Consider the following 21066-nt stretch of genomic DNA (forward strand, 5'->3'; position numbering starts at 1 on the left):
TGATTTTTCCCTCCACTCCTTCTTTAGTTTGTTTGTTTTATGCAAGTGCTACATATTTCTATGCATTTTTCTATTTTGGTAATAAAGACTATATTTACCAGTTTGTGCCTTGTTTTTGTAATGAGTGCTATTTTCCCTAGACACGAGACGAGTAAGTCAAACCGCTCCAAGCTAATTGTTTTATAGCACTAATTACCCTACAATTTGACTGACCCCATCTCTGGCCTCTACCCCTATGACACCTCAGAGCATGATGGGGGGGGGGGATGACAAATATGCAGCCGGCTCCTCGATATCCTAAGGGTTCTTACTCAGGGCGCTAAGCTGGCTCCTAAGGGAATGGACCCTGAACCCTAAAGTGGCACACAGCAGGCTGGTTCCACAGGTTCACCCAAAGGTTTGCCCGGTGTCTGTGAAACCTACATCCTTTCCCAGGCAAAGAATCTCCAAATATGGAGTCTCAGGGCACCAAAGCCTCAGAAAAAATAAACTTATAACCGAAAATAAGAAAAACTAAGCAGCAAAGATCAGAAACACCTCTGCACAGTTCACTTGCAGAAGGAAAAACTGAAAGGGCCGGGGAGGGAGGGGGAACAGATGGACTGGGGCCTACACTCCACTGGCAATATGGAAGGTGCTGAAAGATGTGACTGGCACACTTCTGCAAAACCCAGTTCACAGGAATGGATTGAATACCTAACGTATGGACTACTAAGTAAATATAATAGAATCATTATTGTTTACTTCTTGTCAGAACAGAAGGTGTAGAGATTCCAGTACCTTAAGATTAGTACATACCACCTTACATCAAACTTTAGTCAACAACGCTTAATTCAACTTGCATTGGTGACCTGAGAATTGGAAATGTCATGACCCGCTTTGAATACTGAGTACTATTCTACTGTTGGATATAAAATTTCCTTTTGTAGAATGTTAATTTCCTGGTTGCATCTGAACAAAAAAATGTTCACCATCTGAACTTTATCTGGATGCTCCAAATAATCACAATAAAATCCAAATGATCCATCATGCAAGTCAGTCTTATAATTCCCACTCACTGGCATCAAAGCAGATAAAGGTAACAAAACTAAAACACCATAAACACTTAAATTATTTTTCTTCTTATACCAAGGAAGTCTGAACTAAAGCCACCAACCCAGCATGCTTTACTAATGAACAGAGAACTTCAGTTTTCAACATTGCATATTTTCCACTTTGAGAATCAAACAGTTTAAAGAAAATCTAGGTGAAATAAAAACCAGTTGTTCAGGATTTCCTGAAATTGTAAAGGTTATCAACAGGAAAAAAAAAGTAATATGCTTTTACCTGTTTAATTTGATGAAGACGGCTGCTAGAGACACGGATGGGAGATAATGGCACCAACTGAAAAATGCATAGGAGAAAAAGAATTAAAGAGAGTCTTCAAATCTGACTCAGAGTACTACCTATTCACACTCTAGGGCTGGTGAAATTAGGTGTGCTAAGGTTTTTTTACGAGTTAAAATAACTGCTGACTGGACAATTTTTAAACAGGTCACAGAGCTTGTGGTCAATGAGTAGTATATGGCACCTGTTGCAAGCACACTTTTGGCGGAAATCCTAGATAGGGCTTCTCTTAGAAAAAATATCTGGCTATGGTGGGGCACCCACTAGGATACAGATCAGATGTACTGATTATTCCTAGGAGATTCTGTGCAAAAAGTTTGAAGAAAAAACAACACAACCCAAACCTCTGCACACAATATTTTTAAATGTGCATGCTTTTTTTTTTTTTTTTTTGCACATCATAAGGCCTGATTCCTCCCCTAAGCTTCAAACCCCATCCAGCCTATTCCCTCTTCAGACTTGCCCCTCCCTATAATCACTCTCCAGTTTCCAGAATGGGGCCTAACACTTCTATAACATTTATTGGCAGAGAATGGTGCTTTATTATCTTACAATGCTTTGCAGGATTATGTTTCCTAAATCTTTGGGAAATTTACCAACCACTCTGTAAACTGAGATCTGAGAATCCATTATGTGAAAATGAAGAATTCCATGTTTTCTATTGTTGGTGTAAAACTTTGGAACTCACTTTCTGGGGCTTTCAGATTGTGTGAAAATCATGTGGTTTAAGAAACAGCTAAAACACAATTATTTGTAGATGCCTTCATGTGATGCTTAAAGGGAGGTCATCATCTTATCTGAGGTTTTGTTATGTCCTCTAGGGTTGAGAGATGCTGAAGATGTCTAGTAGTACGTTATTTTAGTAATCTTAGGATTATAGTTATTGTTTGCCTTTGTGAATTGCTGTTTGTTTTGACATTATGTATGTTCCTTGTATCCACCGCCTAGATTTTAAGAGGTTTATAAATTTTTTAAATAAATGCTTATCCAATGAGGAGACAGATCTGATTACTGTCAAGTGAAACGTTACATTCAGTCACTTGATGGTGCAAGTTTAGGTATCCAGTTGGGAGCTAAACCTTTTACAGTAGTTCCATTTCTAGTGACAGGATCATGATATCTGGTGCTAGTAAGGCCTTATGGCTCCTGACTTGCCCTCAGGAATATTCAGGGTTGAAGGCAAGGTGGAAAGCAGGTTTTTTTATTTTTTAAAGGTCAACAATTTTATTGAATTTCACCGATTTCAATACTTACTGCCATTGCCTTACAAGATATATTATGTAACTGGAAAAACTTTCAAACGCTAAACTTCTAATTTTGGTGGCAGTCGGTTTTTACCATCTATAAATATGGAGCCAATATGAATTCAAATTATATACATAATTCTCGCTTTGGTAAAATCTAGGAACCTATCAAACACTATGTTAATGCCCGATTGTTTGCATTATTTCATACTGTATTATTCATTTATGCCTATGTGAGAATGTCAGTATTTTGTATCAGTTATTCCAGGCAAGGGCTTTAGAGACTCCAATTTGTCTCAAATGTACTACTGTGAATAAAAGGAGATTATGGTATTTACCCTGATAAGATCTTTTCCAGTAGATACGCGAGACATTCTAGATCAGGGGTGCATGCAGCCCCATGAAATATTTTGTGCGGCCCCAGTCAAGGGTGATGCAGTGTTTTCCTCTGCTGCCCCCGGGTGTTTACCATCTTGCCGGCAACCTCCTCTGTCTTGCTGCAGCGTTTGCGCATTTGTGCAGCCCCAAGAAACATTTTTTCGGCCAATGCGGCACAGGGAAGCCAAAAGGTTGGACACCCCTGTTCTAGACCATAGGGTCAGTGGCATACCTAGCATACCCAGGGTCCATCATTTTTTGACAACCCCCCCCATCTGTATGAAAACCATGATTTTAAGTAACAATCCACACATCACACAACAGTGTACCTAGAAAAGGCAGCATCTTACATACTGCAATGAGCAGTACAATATCAATACACCCATTGTAAAACTAAACAAGCCTAAACAAGCACAGTCAATCCTAATAGAAAACCATGTCTTTTGAACACAAAGAACACAGAAAACCTTCACCTATAATGGAATATGTAATCACAAACTAACCCCTCCCCCTTTTACAAAACTGTAGTGCGTTTTTTAGCCACAGTAGTAACAGCTCAGACGCTCATAGCATTCTGACTGTCGTTGAGATTTAAGGAGATTAAATGAGGGGGAACAGAGGCTTATTTTTTCACTGGATACGGTGGAACCTCGGGGATTGAATGGGGAGATTGAGTGGGCTACTTTGATTGGTGGTTGAATGGACCAATGAGTGACATATGGGGGAGGTGCTATTACATCACAAGGTTTGAATTTAAATGCGAGGGGAGGACGCCGTCGCCATCTTTCACATATACCTTACTTGTGAGTCGGATGACAACGGCGACCTTGGTAAGATTGGGTTGAATGAGAAAATTGGGTTTAAGACTGTTGGGGGGAGGTAGTGGGTGAAGGTTGATTCACTACAGCTTCCATATTTTTTGTCGTTTTTACAGGGAGATCCTTGAGACAGCACTAGATGTGCGAAACATGTCGGGTCAGACTCCCAGTTTGACTGTGACCAAGCTAAGTACTAAAGCTTTCTAATATTTGTATTTATATATACTATTTAAATTCATAAATTAAGGAAATACACTAAGCAGTGAATTATCAATATAACACTTAAGACGGACAGCCAATGATGAGGCACCACGTAAATCTCTCGCTTTTTTGAGATGGTCTAGCGGTGGAGTGGTGGGGCCGAGGTGTCCTTCTAAAGTTTAATGTAAGGGGCAATATCTATACCCTTGATATCCCAACCCATTCCCTTCTATATGGCATCTTCTCTTCTTCTATGCCTCTTCCAGAAACTGTATGCCTCCCCCTTCTATCTCTCCCTTCACCTCCATTGGTCTGGCATCCATCTTCTTCCCTACCCTCCTCCAATGATCTGGCATCTCTTTCCTCTCCTCTTCTTCCCTTCCCTCTCCCACACCCTCATGATCTGGCATTTCACTCTCTCCTCTCCCTTCCCCCTACTTCCATCAGCATCTGCCTCCCTTTCTTTCCCTCCAATCCAATTCCTTCCGGTATCCTTTCCCCTTATGTCTCTCTCCTCTTTTCCTGCACACCAATTCCATCAGCATCTGCCCCCTTTCTCTCCCTCCACCACCCTTCTATGCTTCTATCTCTCCCCCTCCAAACCAGCAAGGTCCCACAATGACTGTCTGCTGGTCCATCCCCTCCAACGTCACTTATGTCTTCCGGAGCAGAGGTGGCAGACACAGTCATTGCGGGACCTTCCTGCACTTCAGTGTGGCTGCTGACTCTGCTCTGAAATAAGTACCGTGTCTTTTTCTCAGACAGTGGACCACCGGGGAAGGGTATCAAGGCACGGAAGCCACCAAGAACTGAAGTTTAAGCGAACTTTAATTGAATAAATAAGAAACAGAAGCAGAGCAACAGCAAAAGACTTCTGCCCAGACTGCGTGCAGAAATTAAAACTGATTTTACCACTAGGGGGTGTACACCATGTGTTCTGAAAAGATGTGAATTCCTGCAATACATGGACTGCGGGTTTGGATTGAACACCTAGCGTATGGAATCTGGAAGGACATAATAGAACAGCAATTGTCCCCAAGCTTCCCATTCAGGTGGGTTAAACAAATTAGGTACTTGGGCATCCAAGGGACCTGACAAGACTATATGAACTCAATTATTCTAGGATAGTTAGTCAGATACATATTCATTAAAAAATTTATATACCGCATACAACTATGCAGTTTACATATCACATACATAAAATCTTATTTCCCTGCGATTTCCACATGTAACAAACATAACTAGACAACATCATTAATATCCCCCCAATATAAAATGTCAATATACCGGCAAGGGGGATCCAAGATGGCTGCGGCCTAGGTGATCCGGTACAAGCCCCCGATTGAAGCACTTCTTGCTATATGATTTTCGGCTGGAGACTGCTGTTTCCGGCCTGGACCTACCTGTTTTTGCAGCACGATGCCAAAGAGGAGAGGCAGGAGCGCTGCTGGCCCTCACGGCGCTCCGAAGTGCCGTCCCTTGGCAACATTGAAGAACTTCTTCGGAGGATGCAGGGAGCTGCTCCAGTGAATCCAGTTCCCAGCCCGCTGAGGATCCTGGGTGTTAGTGAGACTGACGGGACTCCTCTTGGGCCAGACATCACCCTTAGCCCGGATGTTAGAGCACCGCCTCCTTCACTACAGTTGGCCAGCTCACCCAGGGGTCAGGAAACCCCGGAGGAAGGGGTATTACTTTCCCCAGAGGCAGACAATTTAACTTTGGGGAGTCTGAAAATGGAGATCCCGGTTCGGGTAACCTCCAAGGAAGACTCTGTGAGGTCCATAAAAGCTGGAGGAGGACTGAACCAGAAGGAACAGAAACCAGAACATCCAAAGGAAGGTGAGAGACCCTGTACTACAATACAAGTTACTTTTTGGCATAGACAAACTGCTATGTTAAATCAGTAAGTAAACGGCGAAGGAACAATGAGCCACAGTGGTTCTCTGCGGAGATTTCGGACCTCATCAAGGAGAAGAAAAAAGCATTCATCTCTTACAAACAATCAGGGAAACAGGACTCTAGGGAAGTCTATCTGGCCAAGTCAAAAGCCGTCAAAACAGCAGTTAGGGAGGCCAAATTCTGCATGGAGGAGTCTCTAGCGAAGAACATCCAGAAAGGAGATAAATCCTTCTTCAGGTATATCAGTGACAGAAATAAGAACTCAGGTGGGATAGTACGTCTTAGGAAACCAGACGGAGACTATGTAGAAGCGGACTCGGAAAAAGCCCAACTGTTAAATGAATACTTCTGCTCAGTCTTCACCCGCGAGGCACCAGGACTCGGCCCTCAGCTACAGACAAGGGTTGACGCAGATGACCCGTTTAGTAATTTTGAGTTTACACCCAGCGGTGTCTACTGCGAGCTGTCAAAGCTTAAGGTTAACAAGGCAATGAGGCCTGACAACCTACACCCCAGGGTGCTCAGGGAGTTGTGTGATGTCTTGGCGGAACCGCTATCCGCGCTCTTCAATCTCTCCCTTAGTACGGGTAATGTCCCATTGGACTGGAAGACGGCTAACGTCATTCCACTCCACAAGAAAGGCTCCAAGATGGAGACAGCAAACTACAGACTGGTGAGTCTCACATCAATAGTGTGCAAACTAATGGAAACTCTAATCAAATGCCAATTGGATATGATCCTGAACGAGGAGAATCTACGGAATTCCCGTCAATATGGATTTACTAAGGGGAGATCCTGCCAATCCAATCTGATCAGCTTCTTTGACTGGGTGACGAGGAAGCTGGATGTTGGGGAGTCCCTGGACATCGTATACCTGGACTTCAGTAAAGCATTCGATAGCGTACCACACCGCAGGTTGCTGAGCAAGATGAGTTCTATAGGATTGGGCGACACATTGACGAAATGGGTTGGGAACTGGCTTGGAGGTAGGCTTCAGAGGGTAGTGGTGAACGGCACCCCCTCCGAAATGATGGAGGTAATCAGTGGAGTGCCGCAGGGCTCGGTCCTAGGCCCGATCCTATTCAACATCTTTATAAGAGACTTGGCAGAAGGGCTGCGAGGTAAAATAACATTATTCACTGATGACGCCAAACTAAGCAATGTAGTGGGCAAAAGCACAACAGACATAAATTCAATGTCCAACAACATGATGCACGACCTACTCCTACTGGAGCGCTGGTCTAGGTCCTGGCAACTCAGCTTCAATGCCAAAAAATGCAAAGTCATGCACCTGGGCAGCCAAAATCCATGCAAGACTTACACCCTTAATGACGAGATCCTAATAAGAACTGAAGCAGAACGAGACTTAGGGGTGATCGTCAGTGAGAACATGAAGACTGCCAATGAAGTGGAGCAAGCTTCATCCAAGGCAAGGCAAATCATAGGTTGCATACACAGGAGTTTCGTCAGCCGTAAGCCTGAAGTCATTATGCCATTGTATAGATCCATGGTGAGGCCCCACCTGGAACACTGTGTGCAATTCTGGAGGCCACATTACCGTAAGGATGTGCTGAGACTGGAGTCGGTCCAGAGAATGGCCACCCGGATGGTCTCAGGACTCAAGGATCTCCCATACGAGGAACGGCTGGATAAGTTGCACTTGAGGAACGCAGAGAGAGGGGTGACATGATCGAGACATTCAAGTATCTCACGGGCCGCATCAAGGTGGAAGAAGATATCTTCTTTTTCAAGGGTCCCGCGGCAACAAGGGGGCATCCGTGGAAAATCAGGGGCGGGAAACTGCACGGTGACACCAGGAAATTCTTTTTCACTAAAAGGGTGGTTGATCGCTGGAATAGTCTTCCACTTCAGGTTATTGAGGCCAGCAGCGTGCCTGATTTTAAGGCCAAATGGGATAGACACATGGGATCTATTCACAGAGAAAGGTAGGGGAGGGTCATTGGGGTGGGCAGACTAGATGGGCCATGGCCCTTATCTGCCGTCTATTTCTATGTTTCTATGACCTGCTGCGGTGACCTTAGAAGCCCTATGGGATCTGGTAGCAAATTTTGCGAAGGTAATTAGTCCCAATTTCCAACAGATTGAAAATAAACTTATCCACCATTCAGAAGAATTAGGAAAATTAAAATTGGATACGACTTCTTCTAATAATTTACTTCAAAAGACTCAGCAGGATATGGTTTCAATAAAACAACTCTAGGAAACTATAATTAAAGACAACTTGAATCTTAGAAGAAAAGTGGAGTCATTAGAGAATCAGGCACGTAAGAATAACTTGAGATTGATAAACTTTCCAAGGATAACTAAGGTAACTCCTAGAGACATGCTTAAGAGATATTTATTAGAAATTTTGGAAGTACCGGAAGGTAATCTTCCACTATTTGCTCAAGTTTATTATCTCCCCAGTAAAACTTTGCATCAACAGCAACCTGAGCCTAGTGAACGACAACTATTGAATATTACTGAGATTTTGGAGAAGTCAGATAAGGAAGTGGTAACACCTGCAACATTAGTAGCCACTTTGGCTCTCTCTATTGATAAATCTTGGTTATTGAGACTATTTCTAAAGAATAAACAAAAGGAATTTCTTGGTTGTAAAATTCAAATGTTCCCTGATGTTACAAGGGAAACACAAAAACGTAGACGTGATTTCCTTCTTTTGAAACCGGGGGTCATCTTATTAGGGGCTACATTTTATTTGAGACACCCCTGTAAGTGCATTGTCTGTTACCATTCAATTAAATATGTATTCTTTGAACCCCAACATTTGACTAATTTTCTGGCGATGTCCCATCTGGACAAGGAAAAAAATTCAAGGTTGAGCTCTAAAGAAAATAGTAACTTCCTTCCCGATCTATAGGAACAGCATTACTTCTTTGATTGTTTTCTTTATGTTTTCTCACAATTAATTCTTGGACCCAATGAGGACTTGAGCTAATTTTACCATAATAGTTTATTTTGTAAACTGCTTAACATTGTTAAGTATGGACTTATATGATTGTAATATGTTGTGGTTAAATTTGCTTTCTGTACAAGTTTACTTGATATAATATTGAAATCAATAAAAATTCTTAAATATTAAAAAATAGTCAATATACCAAATCAAATCAGATTTCAACAATTGAGGAAGCAAAAAAGCATTAGATCAAACGATCCATTTCAAGATAGGTGACAAAAACAATCCACATATACAGGCAAAACAAGTCAAATTCCAACAATTCAAGAATGAAAACGAGTTTTAAATCATATATTACTGTCAGCGCATTCTAAAGAAGATATTTTCAGATGGAATAAGCATTAGCCTAGAAAGGCATTAGCAAATAATTGCGTTTTCAGCATTTTCTTAAAATTTATCCTCCTAATACAGAATCACAGGATACCAGGCAGGGCATTCCACAGTTCTACACCAGCAACAGATATTACTGATGCTCCAATCCTAATATGCATAATCGATATAGTTTTGCAGAAATGGCACTGGCTGTGGTTATCCTGGTGGGGGAGAATAGTGGTATTAAAAATGAATGTTCTGTGACTGTTCTTGTTTCAGACCCTCCCCATCCCAGTGCCTAGGTGTCCGATATAAGAGTTGCATAGAGAATTTAGTAGATTTGGGGAAAGTCCCGAGGGTAGTGCAGAAAGTTCTTTGGACTTCCAGGGAGCTGGGTGAACAAGCGATCCCCAATCTGATGTGGTATTTTCAAGCGGCACAACTACAGTTGTTGCTCGACTGGATTATTGGGGAAACAAAGCCAGGGGTACAACTAGAACAGCACTTTGTTAGGTCTATGAAGCTAAAACATTGGTTGTGGGCCTCTGCCTCAGTAAGTGAAGATTGAAATTTGACAAATCCCTTTCTGAAGCATCTGGTAAAGAGGGGGGAGGTGATGCAGTGAAAGTGGAACAAAGAAGGAATAGCCACCACCCTGGCACCTATATGGGGGGGAGGAGTCCCAATTTCAGGTGGGGAGGGTTAGAGGGGTATTTGAAAAGTGGGAAGAAATTGGGATTGGGATTGGGATTTTTGAGGATGCCATGCAGGGAGGCAGGTAATTGGCTTTTAATGAAATGGAGGAACAAAACAATCTACAAAGGAGGAATTTTTTGGCCCACTTGCAACTAGGATACTTTATATTGACAGGGTTAATAATAATAATGATAATAATAATAACAGCTTATATACCGCAATACCGTGAAGTTCTATGCGGTTTACAAAAGATTAAGCAAAGGTACAAATTGACTGACTTCAAGAGGGGAAGAGGAAAGAGAAGTAATTAGACAGGAAATTCATTGTTGAGGAGAAAAGTGATCAAAAGGACAGTAGGTCGCTATTGAGAGGAAAGAGATAAGTGGATCAGTTGTCAAGATGTTTTAGGAACAGGTGTGTTTTTAGACGTTTCCTAAATTCCTCATAAGTAGAGGGTGAAAGTAATTGTTCTAGGTCTTTACTCCATGATGCTGCTTGGTGTGAGAGAAGGAATTCATGGTGTTTTTTCAGTTTGCAACCTCTCACTGGGGGGGAAACGAAGTTGGAATGTGAACTTCTTTTGTGTCTGTTGGTTGAGAAGGAGAAAAGGTCAGTAATATATTTGGGGGCAAGTCCGTGTAATGCTTTAAAGCAGAAACAGGCAAATTTGAACTTTACGCATGCCTTCATCGGCAGCCAATGTAGCTGCCGGTAATAGGGTGTCATGTGGTCAAATTTTTTTAGTCCAAAGATTAGTCTGACTGCCGCATTCTGCAACAGTTGTAGGTGTCGCATATTTTTTTTGGAAATTGCCAAATAGGCGATGTTACAGTAGTCAAGCAGGCTTAGTACGAGAGATTGGACTAGGATTCTAAAAACCGATGTAACAAAATAAGCTTTAAGGGATCTGAGTTTCCAGAGAGTGAAAAATCCCTTTCTGATTAAGGAATCTACTTGGTCTTTCATGGTTAGGCATTGATCTAGAGTTACACCTAGTATCTTTATGGAGGGCTGGATAGGGTAACTAAGGTTATTGATACAGAGGGGTGATTTAATGTCAAGTGGATGTGGTGAAGCAATGAAAAAAGTCGTTTTATCTGAATTAAGTTTGAGCCTAAAGTTTGTCATCCATTGTTCCATCATGTTTATAGCTTCTGAAGCTTTGGGAATAGTTTCGGAGACAGAATTGGTGAATGGGATGATAATCGTAAAATCATCTGCATAACTAAATAGTTTTATCCCCAGCTGGGTTAGCTTCGTGCCCAGTGAGGACATGTAGACGTTGAAGAGCAATGGGGATATTGGAGAGCCTTGGGGCACACCGGATGGATTGCTCCAGGTGTCGGAAAGCTCATAATTAAAACGAACCTGATAGGTGCGGGATATAAGGAAGCCACGGAACCAGTTCAGCACCTTATCCCGGATACCAATGGCATCTAGGCATTGCAGCAGTTTCATGTGGTCCACTAGATCAAAGGCAGAACTCATATCGAATTGCATTATCAGGGCATTAAGGCCTTTACTAAACAGTAGGTGCAAATTGTCTAAGATAGCCGCAATTACTGTCTCCGTACTGAATAATGGCATAAAACCAGATTGAGTTTCATGGAGGAGAGAGAATTGATCAAGATAACCCATCAGTTGGGTGTGAACCAATCCCTCCATAATTTTTATAATAAACAGAATGGAAGCTACCGGTCTATAGTTGGATATTAGGGCTGAGGATACTTTACGATTTTTTAGAATTGAGGTTATAATAATGTGACCATTATTAGAGAGGAACTTCCCATTGTTTAGGTTGTAAGCCAAGTATTGCATCAGTGATAATTTAAATTCTAAAGGTGCTGCTTTCATAATTTCTGGGGTTGGGACAGGAATCCCATTATTGATACAGAGGATTTGGAGAATCTTTGGATACTTTGGGGGAAGATCCCTAGACCCATTTCTGTTATTTACCAGTACTTGAGAGAGCAGATTATGTCAAAACATACATACATGAAGAGATAGGAAGATGACCTTAATACTACATTTACTGAGGAAGAATAGGTTAGATTGTGTGGGGAGATCCAAAAGACCTCTACATGTATTTTAATTCAGGAAAATGCCTACAAAGTATTGATCAGATGGTATTATACACTGATCCGTTTGAAAAGTATGTTTTCTCATGTTCCTGATATCTGTTGGAGATGCGATACAGAGCAGGGTATATAACATATTTGTTGGGGACTGTATCGAGATAAAAGTGTTCTGGACAGCAGTTACTGATTTTTTGACAAAAATTCTACAAGAGAGAATTATGTTGACACCGCAGAGTTGCTTATTGGGACTATATAATGAGCATCCCTTCTGCTAGCAAACCCAACATTAAGGATAAGTCTAGCTGTGGCAGACTGTTTAATAGCGCTTCATTGGAAAAGCAGACTGGCACCAACAATGAATGGCTGGAGGACAAAGTTGCAGACCTTAGCGCATATCAAATTAATAATAGCAAAGAGACATGGATATTAAGAGAAACAACAATGGACCTGGAATATGATAAAAGGAAAGATTTGAAGAGGAGACACGTTCTCTTTAGGGAAGGGTGGGGGGAAGGGGAGGGAAAGGGTTGAGGAGTTACAGTTGGAGGGGAACCTTGAAGAAACGACTGGGTGCTCATCCAGAAGAAGTATAGTATAGTAGAGGAAGACGGAGGGAGGAGAGAGATGGAAGGTAAATGTGTGTGGTAGGGGGGTGGATAAAGCAGAGAGGAAGTAGGCAAAGGTTCTTATGATGATGTTTTTAGTGTTTGATTGTATTAGATCAGGGGTCTCAAAGTCACTCCTTGAGGGCCGCAATCCAGTCGGGTTTTCAGGATTTCCCCAATGAATATGCATGAGATCTATGTGCATGCACTGCTTTCAATGCCTATTCATTGGGGAAATCCTGAAAACCCGACTGGATTGCGGCCCTCAAGGAGGGACTTTGAGATCCCTGTATTAGATGAACCACACAATATACTGTATGTTGATAAAATATATGTTCTCACTGCAAACGTTGTATAAAACTTTAATAAACATTTGAGACAAAAAAATGCATTAGCAAAATTTCAAATGACACCACATCATTCTTTACAAGTGTTCTAGAACATGTTGGCCAACTTTTTGCACCCCCAAGATCCTGCCAGGTCATTTTATTGGCCACCCCATAGAGACAACTGTTGGGTTCCAGAAGAGCATGTTATTGCTATCTTTGATGCACTCTGAACAACTTTTGGAGTTAGTGCATAACTCGGCTTTTCCGGTAGGCCAGACAAGTTCCCCTTTCTCTGCATGGCTGTGGTCCAGCTGTAGATTTGTGGGTCAGGTGATAAACCAGTTGTCCATGTAAGGGAATTCATGAAAACTGCATGTGAAAGAGCGCAGCTATTATCACTAAGCATTTCATGAATATTGTGGGTGCTGATGCCAGTCCAAATGGTAGTACTCTGTACTGGAAGTAGTATGTTCCTATTCAAACGCGAAAATATTTCTTGAGAATAGGGAAGATGGAAATGTGGGTGCACATTTCCTTGAGGTCCAGAAAGCAGAGCCTGACATTCTTATCCAGTGGTGGTAGCAGAGTTCCCAGAGAGACCATATGAAATTTCTCCTTCACCAAGTACTTGTTGAGAGTGTGGAGTAGAGAATGACATAGGGGAAAATTTGTCCCCGTCTCAGTCGCCGCGAGCTCCATCCCTGTCCCCACAAACCATCTGATCCCATCCACACAACTCCCGCCTGCCCACTCACTCACCGCAGTCCAAGCATCTCCCTCCCTTCCCTAGCTTATTTAAATTTTCTCTTAACAAGCAGCCGGAGCCTTGAAGTCGCGTGCGGCTGCCAGAAAGTCCTCCTCTGACGCAACTGGAAAAAGGAAGTTGCGCTAGAGGAGGACTTTCCGGCAGCCACACGCAACTTCAAGGGTTTGGCTGCTTGTTAAGAGAAAATTAAAATAAGCCAGCAAAGGTAAGGGAAAGAAGGGAAGGGAGGGAGTTGCCCGGACTGTGATTGGGAGGAAGGAGGGATTTTGTACGCGTTTCCTCAGCTAACTGCAGGGACAAGACCATTCATCACTCCATGGGGTGATAAATGGCCTTGTCCCCATACCCTGTACCTGCGGTGACCTTTTTTTTTTTTTTTTTTTTTAACATCCTCGTTTCGGTGGGTTACCTGCAGCTAGCCGCGGGTAACGGTCACTGTGTCATTCTCTAGTGTGGATGTCCAGAATTGAATGGAGACCTCCAGTCTTTTTCTGTATGAGGAAATACTTTGAGCAGAACCTTCATCCCCTCTCCTGCAGAAGAACTTGTTCTATGGCATTGAGCTGGAGGAGGGCCAAGAGTCCTGATAAAGGAGGGTCTTTTGCTGGGAGTTGGAGAGACTCTCTTGGAGATAATTCATAGGTCTTTTCAGTAAATGAAGGGCATAGCCCTGACACACTAATTGAAGGACCCAGTGATCTGATGTTATAAGGGACCACTGATGATAATAGTGGGTGAATCAACCTCCTATGGGTAGAGTCTGAGGCTGTGGTTGAGTCTTCTGTTACCTGGGTCACCTCCGAGTTGATGAGAGAATAGACATAGAAGGATAGTCATATCTCCCTTTGGAATAGTAGGTGGAACCTTCTCTCTGACGTCAGAGCTGATATCAGAGGGAAGGCTTCCAGGTCAGCCATGTGCAGAATACAGGAACTGCTGCCCATAGCTTTGTGAAGAAGCAAATGTGGCTGGAAGGCAAGAAGAAGGAAACCTACTTTGATGGCTCTGGTACACACCTGCTGGAGGGGGGATAGGAAGCGAGCAAGCACGGTAGGACACAGAAAGGAGAGAGGGAGCACGTTTGGACATAAAGGAAGGAAAGGGGCATAAACTTGGGACATAGGATGGAGGCAGGGAAAGATGCCGAGGTGGAGGAGGAAACAGAAAGGGAGAATTGTTGGGCATTGGTGTGTGAGTGAGAAGAGAGATGGTACACATGGGGAAAAGAAGAAAGAGAATTGTTGGACGTCATGGTGGGACAGGAGTGAGGTAGAGATGCATGGGGAAGACAAAGATGAGAGGGAGAAATGCTGGATATAGAGGTGGAAAGCGAACAGTAGGGCAGATTGAAAGGGATGCAAGAGGGAAGAATGTTGAACATTGTGGTAGAGAGAATGGAGGGAGAGATGTGGCTTGGTGTTGGAGAGGAGTGATAGAAGGAAAAACGTTGGGCATGGGGCTGGAAGGCAGGGGAGAAAGATGCTTCACATGGCTCAGGGGATGACAGAAGGAGAAACATGATGGCAGATAAAAGGCTCTCCCTCGATCTAAGAGAGCCCACATGCCTATCCCACACTTTCTTGAATTCAGACAGTCTCTGTCTTCACCACCTCTTCCGGGAGACTGTCCCATGTATAGTCTGAACCAGAAGCCTTTTCTCTGATGTCACATCATCAGAGGAAATGCTTCCAGATGAGGCACAGGACGCACGAAAAGCCGCTGCCCATGGCTTTGTGCATATTGCGGAAGTGAGGAAAAGGGAGCTGGTCAGAAGATAACACCGGGGATGGCAATGAAAACATCATAGTGCACCGCAGGCCGTATAAAACGTCCAGGCGAGAGCCAACCAGAAGGTAAGACACCTGCCAAAGGGAGGCGCCTAGTTGAGGCACAGCAAGGAGGGAAGAAAACAACAAAGGTAGAGGGAATGATTTTATTTTCAATTTAGTGATTGAATTGTGTCAATTTTGAGAATTTACATTTGTTGTCTATATTTTGCACTGTTCAGGAAGAAATGCATTTGTTTCTTTTTCTATGGGGATGTACTGTATGCAGAGTGCTGAATCTTAAGGTTTAGTTTGTATATATTAGTACTTTTACTTTGTGGCTGTATTTGCATAGGGGTTATCTGTGTTCTGGTAGGAATGAATGTTGAGAAGCATACAGTGTGCTTTGTGTAGTTAAATTTTGTGGTTAACCATTATGTATTGTTAATAAGATTATATTGTGTGTGTGTGTATACTCTGGCACATCCCTGATGACATCATCAGAGATGTGGCAGAGCAAATCAGGGCAGTAGAAGGCCCTGAAGCAGCATGTGTAGAGTGCTGCAGACGCTGCTGGAGTCAGCATGTTTGGAGTCGGAACCGCCGGAAGGAAAGGGGGGGCAGCAAGGGACTACGTGAGCCGGTCAGGCATCAGGAAGGGATGGGAAGGTCAGACCGCGAAGAACTTACTTAGTGAGTGAGTGGGGAGCTGGCAAAGCAGCTGGAGTGTTTTTTGTTGGCACTTCCCTTCCTGCCCCACAAGGTGTCGGAAGCCTTCTCCGACGCTGGTGCGGCTCGTGAGAGGAGCCGATACCGCGGCTTTTAATCTTGTGGAGAGCAGGGAGTCCAGTGCTGGCGGCCAGTCCTGCCGGCGAGTGTAGATAGGTGCTGGGAAGAAGTAAGACTGCGGACTCGCGCATGCGCACTCCTGCCACCACAGACCTACTGATCACAGATCAGAGATCACGGGACACGCAGGTAAGTGTGCGCATGCGCAGCTAGTGTTTTATTATATATGGAAAAAATGGTGTTACAATTAGTACAGGATCTGGCCAGCGACTTAATCTGTGTTTTTGATTTCAGCCCCTTAATGTGACTTGGTTTGACACCCCTGACCTAGGGGGATTCCTGTGCCCAAATTTGGACACAAGGACTTATACCACCTGAAATCTATTGTAAATATTGGCTTGCAAGTTGGGCTTGGATCCCTGGAATTCTATAACACTGCACACATCTTTTAAGAATGCCTGTGACTCACCCAAGTCTCCTTTTGGATTGTATGCTATGGGATTTGGGCACCCAGGCATAAAAAATAGCATGCAGCCAGATAACGTACAACCCCTATTATCCGAGGTCAAGCAGGCAGATATTCTCACATGTGGGCGACATCATCCATGGAACCTGGCACGGACAGTCAAAAAGTATATTGTCACTTTAAGACTGCCCTTACATGTGTGCTAGTGCCTTCCCGTCCGATGTCGGCTCGTGAGACTATCAGATTTCCGTGGAGCTGAAAAAAACTGTTCTTTACAGTCTCTCTAAGCATGTCAAACTTGTAAATTTCATTTTTCCCTTAATTTTGCTCATATGTTTTCTATTTTAATTTTCTTTCTTTTGGTTTAAAATTTTTTGATTTTTTTTACCAATTTTCTTTTTCAAGCCTTTGGGCTCTTTTAGCCTGTTTTCAGGCCGGGAGTGTCTATATTTCTTCTGCATTCCATCTACTCAACCTTCCCAGACCACAGAGTCCTTTGACCTTGCGTTAGTAGTTTTCCATCAATGTCTAAGGCTCCTAGCGGCTTCAAGTGGTGCATTTGATGCCACAGGACCGTTTCATGTACAGACCCACATAATTGGTGTGTCCAGTACCTAGGTCCTGACCATTGAGACATTTCTTGCATGCTCTGCTCTTGTTTGCAGAACAGGTCACTAAAAGCCAGCCAGGAAGTTGAAATGCGAGAAACTTTTCAGGTCAACTTCACATACATTGGCTATGGCTGGAGATGCCAACGCTCAGCCTCGAACTACTCCAGCATTGACACCGACACCAACAGCATTGATGATCCATTCCACCCCCCTCATTGTCGGTGCTACCATTGTCGGGGAAGCCTCATAAGAAGCATAAACATGTCACCCCATCCAAGTATGCATCAGCATCATCGCCCTCTACACACTCTAAGCATTTACACACCGATGCCAGATCATCATCTCTTTGGTTGGTGTCTCCTCTGAGGCATGCCTCGACACTGAGGTCCTCAATGCCTTGACACCCAATGCACCCAGCACTTACTACTACTACTATTTATCATTTTTATAGTGCTGAAAGGCATATATGCAGCACTATACATTTAACATGTAATAGACGGTCCCTCCTCAAAGAGCTTACAATCTAATTTGGAGAGACAGGACATATAGGGTTTGGGGAGTTTCTTGCTGAGAAAATGAAAGGATGGACATGGGTATCTTACGGTGAGTGGAAATTAGGAGTTAAATGCAGCCTTGAAAAAGTGGGCTCTTAGCTTCGATTTGAATAATGCTAGAGAGGGAGCCTGATATGATGACTCAGGTAGTCTGTTCTAGGCATACAGTACAGAGCAGAAAGATAGAAGGGATGGAGTCTGGAGTAGAGAGTTGTACGGGGACAAAAACTGAATTCGTCCCCGCCCATCCCCATATACTTCAGAAGTAGTTATTTAATTATGCTATTGAATTAAAGGCTCTGGTAGAGACCCATTTACAGAAGCAAAGACACTATTTATTTGGAAATATTAATTGGGAAGAATACATACTTTGTAAATGGGTCTGTGCTGGAGCCTCTAATGCAGGAGTGTCAAACTCAAATCACATAAGAGGCCAAAATCTAAAACATAGGCTAAGTTGCGGGCCAAATTTTTAATTAAGATACTTGGGGGTCCTTTTATTAAGGTACACTAATCGATTTAGTGTGCACTAAATGCACACCTTAATAAAAGGACCCCCTTAGTCTTAGTAGAAGTATAGGGTTACAACCTCACCAAACCCAAGCCAGCTCTGTGAGGTAAACAAAATAAATAAAAAATAGACTTTTCCTCTCTCTTTTAGGTCCTAGTTCACACTTGCTGTCTAACACCAGCTCTGGCAGGATACACATTTCAAATCTGACATAAAACAAAATTATTTTTTCTACCTTTTGTTGTCTGGTCATTATTCAAATCATGTTTGTCCCAGGCTCTGGTTGTCTTCTGATAACTCGCTCACCAGGGTCTCCTGCCCATTTGTTGTTTTCTTCTTTCTCCGTGCTAACCATCCATCTTCCATCGCTGTCCTCTCCTTCCCTCCCCCAGAGGTCTGGCATCTTTCCTTTTTTCATCTTCATCCCCACAGCGATGGACTTCACAATCCCCAGATCCACCATCTCTCCTTTTCTCAACTACCCTTTCATCCAGCATCTCTCCCTCCTTCCCCACCACTCCAGGGTCCACCATCTTTCCCTTTCTCTTCCCAACCACCCTCCTATCCAGTATCTCTATCCCCCTCCACACTATCCCTTGTGTCCAACTTCTCTCCCTCCCTTCCCTCCCTCTCCTCTATTTTTAGACCCATTATTTCTTCCCCTCCAACCCATCCTCAGTCTGGCATATGCATGTCTGTTTGGACCCCTCCTTCCCTCCCTCCGTGTACTTCTAATCCAGGGCCTACCACTGGCTCCCTTCTTCCCTTTACTTCTACACCAGGGCCCGCCCTGCCCTGAAGGCCTGCATCTTCTTTCTAGAACGGTCTCACCTTCAAACAGCCTGCAGAGGATTGCCGGTGCTGCAGCGATCCTAAGCAAGCTGCCATCGTGATCCTGTACATCAGAAGAGGGGCAGGATCGCGGCAGAGGGAACATGCTCTGGAGGTCGACGGCAGCCTGTTTAGGATCGCTACAGTACTGGCAATTCTCTTCAGGCTGTTTGAAGGTGAGACCGGGATGGAGGGAGGGAAGGACAGAGGACCAAATCACGAGCCAAATCTAATTACCCTGCGGGCCATATTTGGCCTGCAGGTCTAAGTTTGACACCCCTGCCCTAGGTGCTATTCTATGAAGGGCACTCTTCCTATTTTTCCTTGCACCTATTTTTCAGCACCCTTTGTATCCTACAAGAATGTGGAAAGATGATTCCTATACCAGCTTATCTCTATAAAAATTTTGTTACAGATGCAAATAAGAAATTTCAGCTTTATAACCAACAGAACTTTGGGCTAGTTTAGCTTTGCTTATCTACCTGAAAAAACTGCTTTTTATAATAAATGTTTTACCAGATTCTGACGGTTCATCACTGTTGTACTGTTTCTGCGGGTCCGTAAAACATCGGACTGGAACACCTGTGAATTGTCACTAAAAAAAATACAAAGAATAAATAAATTTTTTAAAAAACAGTATTACATGGCTTTTTTTTATTATTATTATTATTATAACAGCAATCATGAAATTCAGGCCTTTACTAAAGTGCAGTAAGGTTTTCCAGTTACCATGCAGTAATTGCCAAAATTAATGCACAATGAATCTTTGTTTCCATGTCACTCTCTAATTCTTCCGCAGTTAATTTTAAGGCAAATTCCCCACCCATTTCCATGCACCAAAATGGCATTTTTGTTTGGAACTGTATCTTATGCATCTTCATTGTGGCAAGGCTAGACCTCTGTCTAGTTACATATGCCTCAAGGATAGAGTTGGGAAACACTGCTCAAAGGAGTATATGTTTGGAGTAGGTATGAGGGAGTCTAAGGATCAATCTCAAGGAGAGTCCTCACCATACTCCCTGTTCCAACTGAGGTTTCACACCAATATACAGAAGAAAAATGGAATTTTGCTCAGGACTCATTTAGGCTCCAGGGATTACTGTTCTGCTGTGGAAGAGGTTTGGCATCCAGAATACAGCTAGCAGGAATATAGCCAGGGCCAGATTAAAGGGTGAGCCCAGTAGGCATATGCCTCGGGCCCAAAATCTTCAGGGAGAGCCAAAGGTGTGCTGCTACAATGATGTCAACGAGGACTGCCGAGGCCCACCAGCTCAGACCGCCAATTTAATCCAATTCCTATCTGGCTGGTGTCCTGCACAGCTGCAGTCAACCACACCAGCCTCAGTCCCACACCCACACGTGCAGTCTTTGATGGCACACAATTCACTCGAATTACTGCATTCTAAACACAGCTTAGTAAATAAACCCCTTAAAGAACTACATTAATTTCCAAACATATGACTAATAAATGTGATGTGGAAAAGGACTATCCAGTATGAATAAAACTCTAAGCTAAACATTTGTTAGTTGTGCACATTCTAAGGGGCTTTTGTACTTGAAGGACAATACTCAAAAAGATATATCCAGGTAACTTTCTGAAATGATAGCTGAGTAAAATGTATTCAGTTAATGGAGGATGAACAAATCTGATTGAAGACCACCACTTTGGATGAATCTCTTCATAAAGGCAGTTAATAAATCCCAATTAATAAATAATTCTGAAATTAATAAAATCTCATTCCATTATTTATTCATTCAATTTTCTATACTGTTCTCCGAGGAGAGCTCAGAACGGTTTACATGAATTTGTTCAGGTATTCAAGCATTTTTCTCTGTCTGTCCCAGTGGG

General features: G+C 43.1%; 1 protein-coding gene across 5 annotated transcripts in view; it reads right to left on the reverse strand.

The window, feature by feature from the left end:
* LOC117360431 (protein FAM122A-like) overlaps positions 1–21066 on the reverse strand; it is an 86238-nt gene that overhangs the window by 48704 nt on the left and 16468 nt on the right. For all 5 annotated transcript variants that reach the window (XM_033944149.1, XM_033944147.1, XM_033944146.1 and 2 more), the window contains exons 2-3: positions 19734–19812; positions 1327–1383 (exon numbers count right to left, since the gene is read on the reverse strand). In XM_033944149.1, the coding sequence (XP_033800040.1) occupies positions 1327–1383; positions 19734–19751 (75 nt within the window). In that variant the 5' untranslated portion in view covers positions 19752–19812. The remainder of the gene's footprint in view (positions 1–1326; positions 1384–19733; positions 19813–21066) is intronic.

Source organism: Geotrypetes seraphini, chromosome 5 (genome assembly GCF_902459505.1).
Source record: "Geotrypetes seraphini chromosome 5, aGeoSer1.1, whole genome shotgun sequence".
Classification (NCBI taxonomy): domain Eukaryota; kingdom Metazoa; phylum Chordata; class Amphibia; order Gymnophiona; family Dermophiidae; genus Geotrypetes; species Geotrypetes seraphini.